The 14,737-nt window shown below is 42.5% G+C and overlaps 3 protein-coding genes across 4 annotated transcripts in view; 1 reads left to right on the plus strand and 2 right to left on the minus strand.

The window, feature by feature from the left end:
• The window catches only part of Rx (Retinal homeobox domain-containing protein Rx), a 50,960-nt gene extending 36,289 nt beyond the window's left edge, over positions 1 to 14,671 (minus strand). Inside the window, exon 1 of the mRNA XM_018012846.2 lies at positions 14,530 to 14,671. The gene's annotated coding sequence lies outside the window, so the exon portion shown is untranslated. The remainder of the gene's footprint in view (positions 1 to 14,529) is intronic.
• CAH15 (Carbonic anhydrase 15) lies at positions 543 to 14,671 on the minus strand. Of its 2 annotated transcripts, none has more exons than XM_089472027.1 (2): positions 14,530 to 14,671; positions 543 to 2,132 (listed from the first exon to the last, which is right to left on the minus strand). In XM_089472027.1, the coding sequence occupies exon 2, from the start codon at positions 2,129 to 2,131 to the stop codon at positions 1,139 to 1,141; it is 993 nt and encodes a 330-aa protein (XP_089328153.1). In that variant the 5' UTR covers position 2,132; positions 14,530 to 14,671; the 3' UTR covers positions 543 to 1,138. The 2 variants fall into 2 exon arrangements, with proteins under 2 accessions (XP_089328153.1, XP_089328152.1); XM_089472026.1 differs by lacking the exon at positions 14,530 to 14,671 and adding an exon at positions 2,208 to 2,324.
• Actn3 (alpha actinin 3) lies at positions 4,584 to 5,671 on the plus strand. The gene has a single exon (XM_089472028.1). It carries the CDS (start codon positions 4,772 to 4,774, stop codon positions 5,618 to 5,620), a length of 849 nt encoding a protein of 282 aa, XP_089328154.1. The 5' UTR covers positions 4,584 to 4,771; the 3' UTR covers positions 5,621 to 5,671.
• Positions 14,672 to 14,737: the final 66 nt, after the last annotated feature.

Here is a 14,737-nt window from a genome sequence, read left to right on the forward strand (position 1 = left end):
AGGGAGAGAGGCAGACAGAGATAGAGTATATGAGTGTTTGAGCTAGAGAGATGAGGGTGCCTCACCGCAGGAGGCGCAATCCCAATCCCAGTCCTAGTCCCACTCCCAGTCCCACTCCCAGTCCCAATCGCAGTTACCGGACACAGTGCCAATGCCAATCGCATTGCCATTTGTTGGGCTGGGCAACATGTCCGCAACAGTTTCCGCTGCACTAACGAAATTATAGACGCAGACGAGCACAAACACAGCTACACAAATTCTAACACATGGATGAGCGACTCTGGCGAGCCGTGTCCTGCGGCGCAGCAGGACGAAGCTCGGCAGCGACATCTACTGCGCTGCCTAAATGCTCTTTGAACGTCTAATTAGTGGATTAGAACGCAACGCTGCGAATTCTCTGGGCCCAATGAAATTGTGCGGAAGATTTGCGCTGGCTCTGGCTCTGCTCTAATTAGCTCCGGGACAGCGGCTGGAGTGGGGGTAGCGGCAGGGGTAGGACTGGCAGCCCTTAAACCCAATTAACCAATATGAAAACAAATCTATTTACATGACGTTAATTGCACTTTATTTTGAACTATGATTGGACTGAATTTAACGAGCTTCAGAAATCGGGCGGAATATCAATAACATTTTTATAAAGTTAAAAACTTAACGTTGAACATTGAAAGAGAATTCCTCAAATAAAGTCAACTGTAACATAACTCGAGAACAATAAAAGATTCAGAAATCAAATTCGATACGTAGGTCTGCCTCAGATTATGCGAAAAGGATGTCAGTTTAGTTCATTTCCCTAGTAGTACATCTATTAGGAACTTGTAGGATCTGCTCTAACTCCCTACCTGACCCTCCCTAAGTTTCAGTTTGGGTATGTTCCAGGAGCTACTAGGATGTGTTGTTCTTCCTCTAACTATCCACCTACCCATCTCTCTTTATCTTTCATTAACTCGATCTCCCTCTCTCCCTCTCTCTCTCTCTCTGTCTCTTTTACAGCTCGTATCTTCCAGCTCTATATAAACTCTTATTCCCTTTAACTAAATTTTGCGCCTCACACTAACTATATTTGAATACATGTACACATATCGAGCATTTTACATATTCCGGTTTCATTCCCTCGAATACGGTACACTCCCCGTCCGCCCTACTCGTCCAATGGATTGTAGCAGTTGAACGAGACCGTCCGATTGCCCAGCTCCTGCACGGGTCGTGCATTCCTGCTGATGCGAGAGCCGCTGCGACTGCGCAGCTTGCGGAACTCGTGAAGCTGCCGCTCGCTGATGGCCAGGGGCAGCGGATTGATGAACCACTCGGCACCGCGATGACAGGGCGGCTCAGTGAGCGAGCCGTGGTAGCTGTAGAAGTCCGTGTAGAACGCCGGCATCAGATAGTTCAGCGGGAACGGCGGTATCTCCACGCACTGCCCGGCGCGCTGCACGGCGACCAGATACTGAACGATCACGTCGAGAAAGGGATTCTCAGCAGCTATGTCGAACATGTAGGAGATCACCAGCAGACTGCGACTGGAGACCTCGTCGCCCTCATTGCTGCTCGTATGGAGGCACTGCATCTCCAGGGGGAAGTGCTCGTTGTTCAGCGAGTGCTCCGAGCCGGTGGCGTTCTCGTGCCAGCTCCAGCGAAAGCTGATCTCGTGGAACGCAAACGAGCACAGCAGATCGGCCCCATCGACGAACGGAGTGTCGCCCGCAAAGCAGGCCCTCAGCAGGAGGGTGTGCCCGTTGTTCTCCAGCCGTATGCCCACGGGCAGCTCATCGTAGCCCACCCACATCAGGGACAAGCCCATGCAGATCTGCTCAGCATCCTGCGTGTCGATGTTGATGGGACTCTGATTGTTCAAGGCCGTTTGCCAAGCGTGTGGGCCGTTCTGTGCGCCGTAGTCCAGGGCAGGCGTCGGCTCAGCCGCATCATCGTCGTCATTATACTCGTCCGTGTCCATATCTGTGTTCTCCTGCTCCTCATTGAGCGCGCACTTCCTGAAGCGCTCGATGAGGCAGAAGGTCGAGTGAAAGTTGTAGAGCATCACGAGTGCTCCACTCACCGCCCACATCAGTATCACCAAGTGGGCCTCCACGAAATGGCAGATGAGCTCGCGCAGCCAGCTCCAGCAGATGCCCATTCTGTATATGCGTATAAATCGTATTTATAAATATATATATATATTATGCAAACTCTTTGATCCAATATGGATATACTTCTAGTCGTTTTTGATAAAAAATAAAACTAAAATAAATAACTTATTTCGACATAAATTTCGATGAATTACTGAAGGAAGATGAACACACAACTGAAGTAAATAATGCTCCAGAGACTGTTTGAGAAGCCCCAAAAACCAGGCATGCTTTATGCGTCTCAATTCTCGACTAGACGATACCCTTGACACATTCAGATGTTGAGCTCACTTCTGGAATGTACGAACTGCGTAAAAGTTATAAATTTTTGCATGACTCTTATTTATTGTTGTTTGTATTAGCAAACTCTAAAAGTTATCCGAAAATGGCAATATTTCTCAGGATTTGGCATATCTTAAGGAACAGGAACCAAAAAGCAAACAAACGGATAGAGAGTTGATGGATAAACAGACATGCGAAACAGTATAGAGTGGGAGATAAAGATCAAAGAACTAAAGGATAATATGATAGAAGAGCAAAGAAGAGCAAGAACACACGGACAGAAGGCTTCACATGGAGACAGAGCAACAGGAGAAAGACAATTTGACAGATATGGGTTATATGGGCGGACATATGAACACGACACGACACGACAGACACGTAGTAGGAGCACAAGTCTGAGGGACGTGGCGGAGAGTGAACGGGGAGACAAATATAGAAGAAGTCGATCAAGGAGGAAGGCCCATAGATGACGATTTGATGAGTGGAAGAACGGACAGAATGGCGAACCAAACAGAGAGACGGGCAGATTGAAGGACGGTTGCACGAATGGACAGACGGACAGCTATAGAAATAGACAGACAAACCGATGGACGCACTAATCAATGCAGAGGAAAACACATGGACAAAGTATCAGCCGGATAGACGACTACGACACGGCGGATATACAGGCGGGAAAGATAGCCTCAATGACGCTAGTTCAAGTCAGCTTTGCGAATCCTTCAGCACCTGCACACAAATTCCCATAAACACCTCAATTTCCATTTAAACACAGGGTATTTCGCGAAAGCCAACCGAGCCGGCCGGCTAAAAAGTTAATTATTTTCAAAAACAAATTTGCGCAAAATTTGCAATTTTATTTGCATTTTTGGGCAGTTGCTGGCGATGCTTTGTTGCTGTTGTAGTTGTTGTTGTTGTTGCGTATTTAGCATAAATTAATTACGCGAACAACTCTTCAGCGTCGGAAATTACTTGCACAAATATCCTGCGCTGCCGCTGCCGCTGCTGCCGCTGCTGCTGCAAGGATATTAATTAGTTTTGTATACACAAAATGCGAAATGAGCATTAAAAGCGGAAATTATTTTTGAAGCTTCTACAAAGTTTCGTATATCTTATATATGTATAGCAATATCTATATATATATTATATATATATTTTAATGACTTTTTCGCAATGCCAACTAAACTAGTTTTCTCCGCTGAAATTTGACACTTGCTGCACGCAGATCGCTGATTAGCATTTAAATTTTGTTGCTGTTGTTGTTGTTGTTGTTGTCAAAAAGCAATCAGAGTGCAGTCAACGTACGCCCCGTGGACACGCCCACTTCGCCAGCTGACCAGAAAACAGAGCTCACGCACCCTCAGGGCACTCCTAATCTCTCTCCCCCTCTCTCTCTCTCTCTCTTTCTCGCCGTGAAGTTTGATTGAATTATGACATTTTTTGATCAAATATTATTTGGCTTGCTGCGGGGCCAGTGGGCGTGGCAGCTGCATGGGCGGCGCCAGCCACCAAATGTTGCGAATGTTTCAATGACTTCGCATTGTTGTTGCACGCAAATTGCTGGGTCAACATGTGGCATGAACGCAACACTAACAATGTCATTTGAAAACCCTCAAAGTGCCTCAAGCACTGCCCAGCAGTCATCATCATAATAATGATGATGATAATAATATAAGATTAATGAAGCTGTTTAGATTTTCATCAAAGTCTTTTGGGCCGCTTAAGGTTTAATTGAGTTTTGCATTGGAGTCAAAGCTAACGAGTCGCTCAAATAGATCCAATTACAGTTAAATCTGGATGGAAGAACTATTCAGGAATCATGATTAGTAGAGAGAGAGAGAAAGTTCAACTCCAATATAATTATTGTATATTGAATTTCTATATTATTATTTCATATATATATTTAGATATTTACATTTTATAGCTTCAATATTCCATATTTTTCATAATACTCCAATATAGCTAAGCTCTTATGTTGCTCTACTCTTATATCATTAGATTCATTTCATAGTTTTAGAAACAGAATCTTCAAGTTAGTCTGATGATCTACACGCTCATTGAGATACGGCAATCCGATGAAGATCAGCCAAACATAGAATAGATGATATAAAAATATAAGTTCTACGGTTTTTTTTTTTTTTTTTTTTTTTTTTTTGTTAAGCAAGGCATGACTTAGATCCCATCATACGAATAGTCAGTTGTACCAGTTTTAATATTTCGATCACAGTTGCCCCTGTATAAAATTTCAAGTTTTTTTTGGTTTTTTATATTTTTAGTATTTATTTGGTATTTTCTTTGTGGCCTCTTCAAAGTGCTTAACAAAAAATTAAATCAAAACAGCCGTAAATTTATTCTCACTCGCTCACAAAATGTTGAAAAACTCAACACACCTGGAGACGGAGGCGGAGGAGGAGGATTACCTCTCCATACTGAATCTGTCCAGTGAGGAGGCAATACGCGACTTGAAGCTGATTTGCGACAACATTTGGCTGCTCAAGGCGCAGATAGCGAGTCGCAGAGCTAGCCTGGCCAGGGAGCAGGAGCTGACTGAGTCGAGTCGAACGGGCCGCGCAGACGGAGCGGATGCCTCCTCTGAGGAGCTCTCCAAATCGAAGGAGAAGGAAGATGGCTCCGATACGGACACCCTGCTGTACTTCAGTGACTCTGAGAGCGGCTCCACGCTCGAGGTGGAGGAAGTCGAGCTGGAGCTGGGCACGTCCATGTCGTCGTCTGGCATGTCAAAATTCCAGCTGTCGCTCGATAGCAAGGATCATCTCAAGCTGGAGCTGAAGTCGTCCACGACCTCGACTCCGACCACATCCAAATTGAAGCGGAGCTCCACCATTTGCACGCTCGACGGCAAGACGTTCGGGGATCGCCATCGCGAGCTGCTCGTCATTTGCCAGAAGAGAATGCGACCCTACGGCATACCCATGTACGAGTTCTCCACATCGTGGACCAGCGGCCACGCCTTCTGCGCCTTCATACACTCCTATCGCCCCGACCTGATCGACACCAAGTACTTGAAGTGCAAGAGCTCGATCGAAACGCTGCAATACGTCGAGCAGGTGGGCAACACCTTGGGCGCCCACTTCGATGGGAACTTCGTGAAGTACTTGAGGAGGAAGAGACCGGGATTCGTGAAGATATATTACTATGTCGCTCAGCTATACAACAGCCTGGAGGCCATGGAAAAGCCGTCAGGCGCCACTGACTAAAGTATTTACATATATATTTTTATACATACATACATATCTTTGTCTATATAAGCATTGTGTCTAATGGTATGCGCAGCTCCGATTTTACAGACACTTAAATGGAGCTCGACTTTGCTCGACTTGACTTGGCTTGACTTGACTCACAAACAAATTGGCGCCTCTCACAAACATGCGAAAGAAATTTCCGCTTCCGTTCGAAAACCTCGTTAAACTGACGCGAATTCAATTGAAAGCGTTGCGCTTTGAGAGAGCAAAGCAAGCAAGAGTATTAAAACAGTAGACAGCTCGACTAGAGCTTACCCTAGAAGTGCAGCGACTTACTGAACAGGTAGCTAATATCCTGCCTTTTGTAAACTCGCTCTTTCATCTCACACAAGCTGTGGCTATAAAAATGTTAGCCACCTTCTTAACATGTATTGGAGTTGTAAGCCAGGGCAAAGTGATTAAGAGGGGAGTGTGGGTGACCAGCAGATACCGTGACTAGAGTTACTGTGAACTTGAGTTATCTTAACTTAAGACTTACTTTCCCAACATATAAGATCTGAATTTTTCGCTCCTTAATCATCTTTGTTTCAAAGAAAAGTTAATTTTCCCAGAATCTTAGTCATAGTTTGAACAGCAAAGGTAAAAGGCATATATATATTAAAGGAGTTATATATTTATGTATATGTACATCAACCGATTATGTATGTATATAATGAATTTCAAGCTAATCGCTTCAATAGTTCTCGAGCTATGCGAAAAGGTTAAAGATGCTCTAAATTCTATATGTGGTTCGTTAGGCTATGTTGACATCTATTTATGCTCATAATAAGAGAGCGCCTACCAAACAAAACATAAACAACTTAAAATTAACAGTCTCTTACATGCTTTAGCTTGTCAAGAAAAGTTTAATTTCCCAATCTTCAATCAGAAATGTAAAAACTTTTGTTTTGCCAGCAACAAGCTTAGCCACTCAGTCAATATACCCCAGCACACAAATTCGCATGCAGCTCGGGCGTAAAAGCCAGCGAGAGACATCGATAAAGAGAACTTAACTGCACTCGTCAAATAAGGGCAGGTGGGTGAGGCAGGTAAGGTAGGTAAGGTCGATAGGCAGTCGCAATTGGCTAACAGCATTTGCGGGGAATTCGATTGGGATAGTTGCTGGCGGGCATTAAGCGAAGTATATCCTTTAAATCACTTAAACGCAATTTGCTGATTAGACCATTGACCTCCCCCTCCGCTCCCCTCTGTGCCACTCTCTCTCTCTCACTCTATTTGTCCCTCTCTAATTTCGATGTGCTGCACAGCGGGCGCCTTTTCCGTCAGGCGTAAAATTTCACACATTATTCGAATGCTGCGATAACAATTGTCCTTGTTTGATCCTGGGCACAGCTGATAATGTTAATATGCGCCGCAGGACATCAAACACAACAAAACTCAACAACTCCAAACTCAACTTTGTTGTTTGGCCAATCCGCTTAGAGCCAAAATCTCATGCAGCAGGATTATCGACGAGGTGCGTTTGTTAAATGAACAGCGAAACACGCTCCTGTCTGCGGAGGTTCCTATCCTGCGACTGTGTGAGTGTGTGTGTACGTGTGTGCGTCTGCCTGCCTGCCTACCTGATCAATTGTCCTGTGCTACTTTCACAGTTGCTTAACCACAGCTAAAACCACATTTGCTCTACTTTTCCTATCCTGTTTTCCCTGCTCGACTTCCTTTACAGATGTTACACTTATTTGAGCTGCGTCTCACCTCAGCTGTTGTCTCTACCCAACTAGCTGATATCCTGCAGTCGACGCTTTATATTTTCTAGCTTTCCTTGCTCAAACTTTATCTGTTATCCTTGATTACCCATCGTCACTAGTTCAATCTGTTGTTATCAGTCCTCGACTTTTCTTTATACTTCCTCTATCCCTCTACTATGCTTTTATTTCTATTATTTTCTATCTAATCTACTACTCTTAGTCTTTCTAATCCTCTATCTATTCTATCCTGTCAAGTCCTTCCTCCGCTTAACTTCCTCTATTACTTATACTCTGGCTGCTATCCGTGCTCTAACTCTAATTCCATCTCTACCTCATCAACTCTGGTCATCATCCGTGCTTTACTTCAGCTTGTTTAGCTATTCTCTCTGCTCTCACTGCTATTCGCTCTACTTCCCCTGCTTGTCTCCTATTTTAACTCTCATCCCCGCGCGCCGATCACTTCGGCTACTGTAACTCCATTTGCCACTCAGCTGGCAATGTAATCGTGATCCTTATCGCAGCATGCGACCGTTGTCGAGTCGTTGTCCTTTGTGTATCCTTGAGCGCTAGAGCACTTCATTAGCAGCTCTCTCGCTCAGCTTAGGGGCGTTAACGTGTTCGTCCTTCCGTTTGTTTACAATGTTTTTCTTTTCATTTTTTTTTTTTTTTTTCGCTTTTTGTTACTTGGCCTCATTATGCGACAAAGACGCACTTTCCCCCACCCCTGCCGAAACCGCAACCGTGCTTGTTATTGTTGTTGTTTTGCTTTGCCACAAAGGTAAGATGTGAACCAATAACAATTATATTATAGGGTATCATTGCTGCAGCCGGAGACTGTTCGCAACAACAAACAACGCCTACTTGAAAAGTGAAGAATGAAAATATACCTAAAAAGTGAAAAATCCTAGGGGATATCATTCTAAGGAATTCCCATAATTGGCACAGCAGAACGAAATTAAATAGAATGTAAATTTGGAAATGCCCTCTGCATTTGGTACGTACACATACAAGTAGGCAACCACATACACTCACACTTATTAATACCACTGTCTGACAGCCTATACTAACCCATACACATACCCACATACATACGCATATGACTGTTAATAAAAATGGCAAACGGAGTTTCATTTTATATACTCACTACGTAGAGCCTAATAAAGATAATTTTAAACTCTGTGTGAAGCCAAGTTAAAAAGAAAAACTGTTAATTAATAAAATTATAATAGAAACTTCCACAGACATAAAGCTCAACTGTTGTGCATAGCAAACGCTCTCACCATTTAGCTAAGGCTTAAACCAGGCTGGGTGTCTTTGCTTAGCTTATCATGAGGAACATAAATATAGCTTATACAATCCACAGCATCCACAAATGTCAAGACTTTTTCTCTATCGATGCCACAGACCATACTATTCATATTAATCTTTATAGTCACAATCCACATGGTTCGAAACATTACTTAGCTCACACCCTGCAATCCACAGCATCCACATCCACATTTATTAAAGACTCACACCTTACGAGCATACTCGATTGGAACTAAACATTGAGCACTTAAAGCAAAATCAAAAGACGGGTATAGTAACTTAGCTAAATTACATAGGTTATGGATTATGGATGCTGTGTGTGTATTGTAAAACACCATAGGTGTTTGTATTGGGTAAAGGTAACAAACAATTCTGAGAATTTGAAAGACATTTGGCAATCTATTATTATATCGAAAAGAAATGAGGAAACTAAGTAAATTGTCTAAAACTTATCCAACAGCTAGATTATAGCTTTAGAAATAATAAACTTAATACATGCACAAAGAAATGAATACTTTTGGAACTTCAAATCAATTGTTGTCTTTATATTATAGATTATTCTCTTAAAAGTATATATTAAGCTTGTTTTTACGACTTTTTGAAATAGCACTAGTTTATATTGAGAGCGATTGCAATGCTTTAAAAGGAAGCAGACAACGTATTTTAGAACAGGAGACTGTTGAAGGTGAATATTTTATACTTTAGAGATAATTTTATAGCAGTTGCTTCAGTTAAGTTTTAAGAATATTTTGTAAACTATTTTTGAAAAAGCCTGCTAGAGAGGAAGACAAAAACAAAGTGAAAGCTATGCTGAGCCAGATAAAGAGATGAGAGCGAGAGGGCGCGAGAGAGAGACAGAAAAAGCTATAGAGATAGACACTAATCAAGAATAATGCGTTACATGGAACTGCACTAAGCACCAACATTTTTGGCTGCCTTTTCACAAGCAGCGAATTCCTTTTTTTATGCGTCACAGGCTGCACGGCAAGGAGAAAGGGAGAAAAAGTGTGAGAGGGAGAGGACGGGAGAGTGGCGGCACAAACAAGTTGAAAGCAGCTCAAGTTGCCGTTAGTTGACTCAAAGAGTGGGCGTGCGGCATGTCGCCTGCGCCTAGACAAATTACCGAAGAGCAGCAACTGCAGCTGAAGCCATCCGTCAGCTCAGAAAAAGGACACAACACCAACACGAGCGCAGAGCGAAGGATCCTCCAAGGGCATTTTTTCGGATTTTGGGTCTAGCAAAAACTCAATGAAAATGTTGTCCAAAAATGGAGCCTTACGCCTTTAGCTAATTAGTCAACCAGGGGACCACACGCAGCAGCAGCAACAACACACGATAACAACAACAACAACAACAACAACAATCGGGCACCAATTAAATGCTTAAGCTGAGTTTCTGGTCTGCTTGTCATAAATTTTGACTGATTATGCGTATTCGTCTTTGTCGCTGCACTGTCCCAAGGAACCATTGTCCCTAGCTAACAGTAACCCTACTTCTGCCAGTGCTGACACAAAAAAAAGCTAGGTCAAGTGAAGAAGTAACCAAAAATAAAGTTAAAGTATAGAGCAAGAAAAAGCCTATGGTTTTAGAATAATAATTTATATATGTATTAAATTAAATATATATTTATAAAAACCAACTAAACGAATCTTTAAATATAACTATTAAAAGCCAAAAGAAATATAAAAAACGAGCCAAGTTCCCGCTGAAAATAGCTAAATATCGGACCTCAAACAATTTCAGCTTTAAGAAAGCCAAAGTTGGCGGGAAAGTAGCATCAGTATCAACACTGACAGCTATCTCTATCACTTCCCACCCACCCCTCCTTTACACATCCTTCTCTTTCGCTTCCTTTGGCTTGCTTTTTGCGTTTCAAGTGAAGAAATTTCTGCGTTTTGCCACGCCCCACTCTGCCGCATCGCCCCTACCCCTGCTCCAGCCCCTCGAGCCAGTGTCCAAACGCAATTCATCATTCAATTAAATTGACCGCAGAGCCGCATTTCAAAGTTCGTCGACATCTTCTTCGAGTGTTTGTTTTAAAGGTCCACGGCAAAGCCTTTAATGCAATTTTTGGCCGTTGCCATCGATTATCCTTTCAATAAAACGCCCCGAAAATAAAAACGAAATAAATAAAAATCCCACCACTCGATGCCACGCATTTGCTTTTGTTTTTGTTTTTTGTTTCTTTTTTTTTCGTTGTTGCTCTCTTCTTCTGTGTAAATCTCGCGCTTGATTTATGCTCTAGCTTAAAAGCCAATTGATGTGCAAAGCAAAGGAGCTGTTAAACTGGACGCCATTTTTGGTTTGAGTCGAGCGAGCTGAGAGATCCCGTTGCATATTCTGCACGTACACTTCCCCACTCTCTCTCTCCCTCTCTCTCTCTCTTTGTCTCGCTCCCACTCCCGCTCAGTTGGCGGCGGCTTAAGCGTTGCTTTGACACAAAGTCAAAAAATGCCGCGCACATGCCAAGTGCCAAGCATTGCAGGCAGAGAGATATGCCCTTTGCACGTCCCTCTCCCACTTTACCACTTTGCTGCTGCACTCCTCTCTCTCTCTCTCTCTCTCTCTCTCTCTCTTTAACTCCTTGCAGCTTAGTATGCCAGCGGCTCAGCAAGTCGACTCAACAGCCAATATACTGTAAAGTGATTTATGTCATGTCCATGCATAGCATGCAAAAGTGCGTCTCTCTCTCTCTCTCTCTCGCTCCCTCTCTCTCTGTCTTTCTTGGGTGAACTCTAATTGAGGCGGTGTTTGCCTTGAGGACAGCTAAACAATTTCAAAAATATTGTGAAATTCAACTAGTTGTCAACGTAATATGAAAGGCAAACACTTTTATACATATCTATACGGATATGTATGTACGTTATATGTATATGTATGCATTTATATCAGTCTATCAAATGCGCAACAGCCTGAAACGCCTTTGATTAATTAACACGGTCGAACATAGCTGATAACAAAATCGAAGCAAAAATATACAAAACGAAAAAAAGAAGGCAGAACACTGCAGCTGGGCATTACTGACTGGAAAATACCTGCTCAGAGCGTACTTTAGAGTATATAGATAAAATGTATAGGTAGTGGAGCTAAGTATCAGATTAGGTATTTTTCTAGACCCAGACCTAGACCTAGACTTTGATCTGTTATACAAAGAAATAAATACTAAGCAAAACCAATATGCTCTCTTTTCACTTCTTCGACATATCTAAAAATACCCTTAAGCTTTAATAAACGAGCCCAACATCGAATTGAGATGTTTTTCTTTTTATTTGTTATTGTTCACGATTATTTTGTTTATTGATTTTTGATTTTTCTGTGCACCACACACAAAAAATGGGAAGGGCTATGGGAATAGACGACTGATTGGGTGTTTGGGAGTAAACAACGCAAGTTAGCTAAGCCTTATAGTTTACTCGGAGCAAATTAGAGCTTGAAAAGCAAAAATTGAAGTAGGAAACGAACTCAGGTTTTGATATAGTATGAAAAGTAAAAACTTGAGATATTTATAGTTCTAATAAATAAATTAATATAATAATAATAATGACAAAATAATTGTAAGTAAAAAATTAATAATTATAAATATGTAATTATTTGTAGTATATTAATATTAATTTTCTTTAATATAATTGTATATCTATATTAATTATGGAATATATATCTTAATATTAAGTTCTATCTATATGGATAATATGTTATGTATTTTTATGTATTTTTAAAGCAGACTTTGAACGAACCTTTGACTCATTTGATATTAGCCTAAGTCTATCTGAATTGAATTGTTTTTATTCATAAAAAAAACTCTAAAACCATTTAAAATATTTATAAATAAACACATATACATTTTATACTATGCTTATATTACACAATATCTCTAGAGCTCTTCAGCTCTTTTGCAATCAAATGAGATTAGTTGTGGATGTCTGAAATGTGCCTCCTTCTACTTGTTTGGATTCTGTGTTTACTTAACTGGTAGACAGGTAGAGAGCTGGCTACCTGTCAGATCTAAGAATTGTGTGTGATATTTTACAGATCTAAATGTATTTTACTGTATCAATTGCTAGGCTTCTACTGCTACTTCTACTTCCACTATGTCTTCTTCTTCGTCTTCTGGGCTGAGACATACATCAATTTGGGTCTTTGTACAACAGCTTGAATAATTTGTTTGTGCTTCTTGTGGTTGGGTTTTCGGGGGTCTCGAATTTGAGTTTTTAATTAACGCCACGAATTTGTTTGCTAGCGCTTGCAATTGATAGAGAAAGAGCAAGATGAGACAGGTAGAGAGAGAGAGCTGAGAGGTCGAGTTTTTTATATTTTATTTTCATTTGATTTTTGGGAGTTCTCCTTTTATTTTGCTTTTGGGGCAAACGGTTGCCATGGCAAGTTTCATTTCGGCAACATTCTTTGCTGGCTAATTCAACATTTTGCATGCTGCAACAAATATATATATAGCGAATTCCACCAAAAAGCAGCGTCCTGACAACAAAAAACTAATAAGCAACTGCAGAGAGGCGAGCTGAGAATGCGGAGGCGGGGCGTGGGCGACTGTTACAACAGGTGAGTGGGCACACGTGGCAGCCGTGGCGGCAGCAGCAGCAGCAGCAGCGGCAGCAGCGGCAGCAGCAGCCAGGAGCCATCTTATGTAGCTGCAAATGTTTAGCTGGCACGCGGCTCAATCTCTGTCATCCTCTGAGAGTTATGCTTTATACAAATTCCACTGTTGGCCGCCGTCTCCCCCACGCCCCGCATTTGACTTTTGGCAATAACTGTGAATGGCTGGTTGCCAGCGCAACAGCAAATGCAAAGGGGGCGAGAAGCTGGCTGCGCCGATTTCTTAGCTCTTGTTTTTTCTCGACTATCGCCTATCGATAGGCGCCGCATAACAGGCGCCAAAAACAACTTCTGTCTATCGACTTGAGTGCCTCCCCCACCCCATTGGCCCAGCCGACCCACACACATAAAGTGCTTACGCTTTTGTGGGCGGCGCTTGTACGCACAGCAAACGCCTACTATCTCGCTCTGACTTGCAGCTGCGCAGTAGTCAGAGTGCGACAGCTAGCTATGCTCAGTGCTGCTCGCGTTAAGATGGCAGCTGCATGCTATAGTTGTCTCTCTTTTGCGCACGACACACACCCGCCTTGCAAATCAAAGCAGTCGGCAGATAGAAAAGCAGATAACGCGCGCCTTACCCGCTTTTCGCTTTTCGCTTTTCGTTTTTCACTTGTCGATTGTTTGGCACGCCAGCCAGCCAGCTATTGGCAGAGAGGGGGGTGAGCGAGTGGGTGGATGGGTGTGTTGGGTGTTGGCGATTGAAATCATTGTTGTCGTCAGCTTCAGCGTCACCGTCAGCGCTAGCGCCGGTGTTGGCATCGGCGTCGGCGTCAACGTTCTGCGTCAGCGTCAGCGCTAACGTTATCATCATCGAGTCAATTCGTTTTGATTTTTTCGCATTTGTCTCAAATGCGAGCGAGTCGCTGAACAAACGCTACGCGTAACGTTACGTATCGCAAAACGCCGTCGCTAAAAAGGCTAAGAAACCGTTATACGGGTTAACATAAACCGGAAGCAAAGTCAATTCCCATCGGACGCTCAACTAATTTTGACATCAAAAATGCCAAAATGTGCAAAAAGAAGTGCTTTCTAAGCGTGTGTCTGTGTGTGTGGGCGTGTGTTAGTAAACGACAAATGCAGCTGCTATAATTGATTCTCAGCGTAGCATACATATACATACATACATATATATTCAAACAACACCAACAGCAACAACAAGATAACCGCAGTCTAGCTAAATTGCGGGACTTTTGTCCAGCTGTCAGTTGGTCAAACATTTCATCAATAAACGATACAATTTCCGTTCTATTGCGTGCTTACCTTCAACGTGTCTCCGAGTGTGTGTGTGTGTGTGTGTGCGTGAGTGTGCCTGTGTTAGTGTTAATGTGCGTGTTAGAAAACTTTTCAACTTCCGGCCAAGTGACTTCGTTTTAATTTCTTTTGGCATTCATTTTTGTTTTTATGGTCAAAGGCATTTAATTAATTTTACTATGGCAATTTGAACGTCTTGCCTTTGGCCTGAACTTTG

Source organism: Drosophila arizonae, chromosome 5 (genome assembly GCF_054131065.1).
Source record: "Drosophila arizonae isolate 15081-1271.41 chromosome 5, UAZ_ARI_1.0, whole genome shotgun sequence".
NCBI classification, from domain to species: domain Eukaryota; kingdom Metazoa; phylum Arthropoda; class Insecta; order Diptera; family Drosophilidae; genus Drosophila; species Drosophila arizonae.

Bases quoted from the DNA above. Each gene is read 5' to 3' on its own strand.
- CAH15 (XM_089472027.1), bottom strand. From the start codon at position 2,131: ATGGGCATCTGCTGGAGCTGGCTGCGCGAGCTCATCTGCCATTTCGTG.
- Actn3 (XM_089472028.1), top strand. From the start codon at position 4,772: ATGTTGAAAAACTCAACACACCTGGAGACGGAGGCGGAGGAGGAGGAT.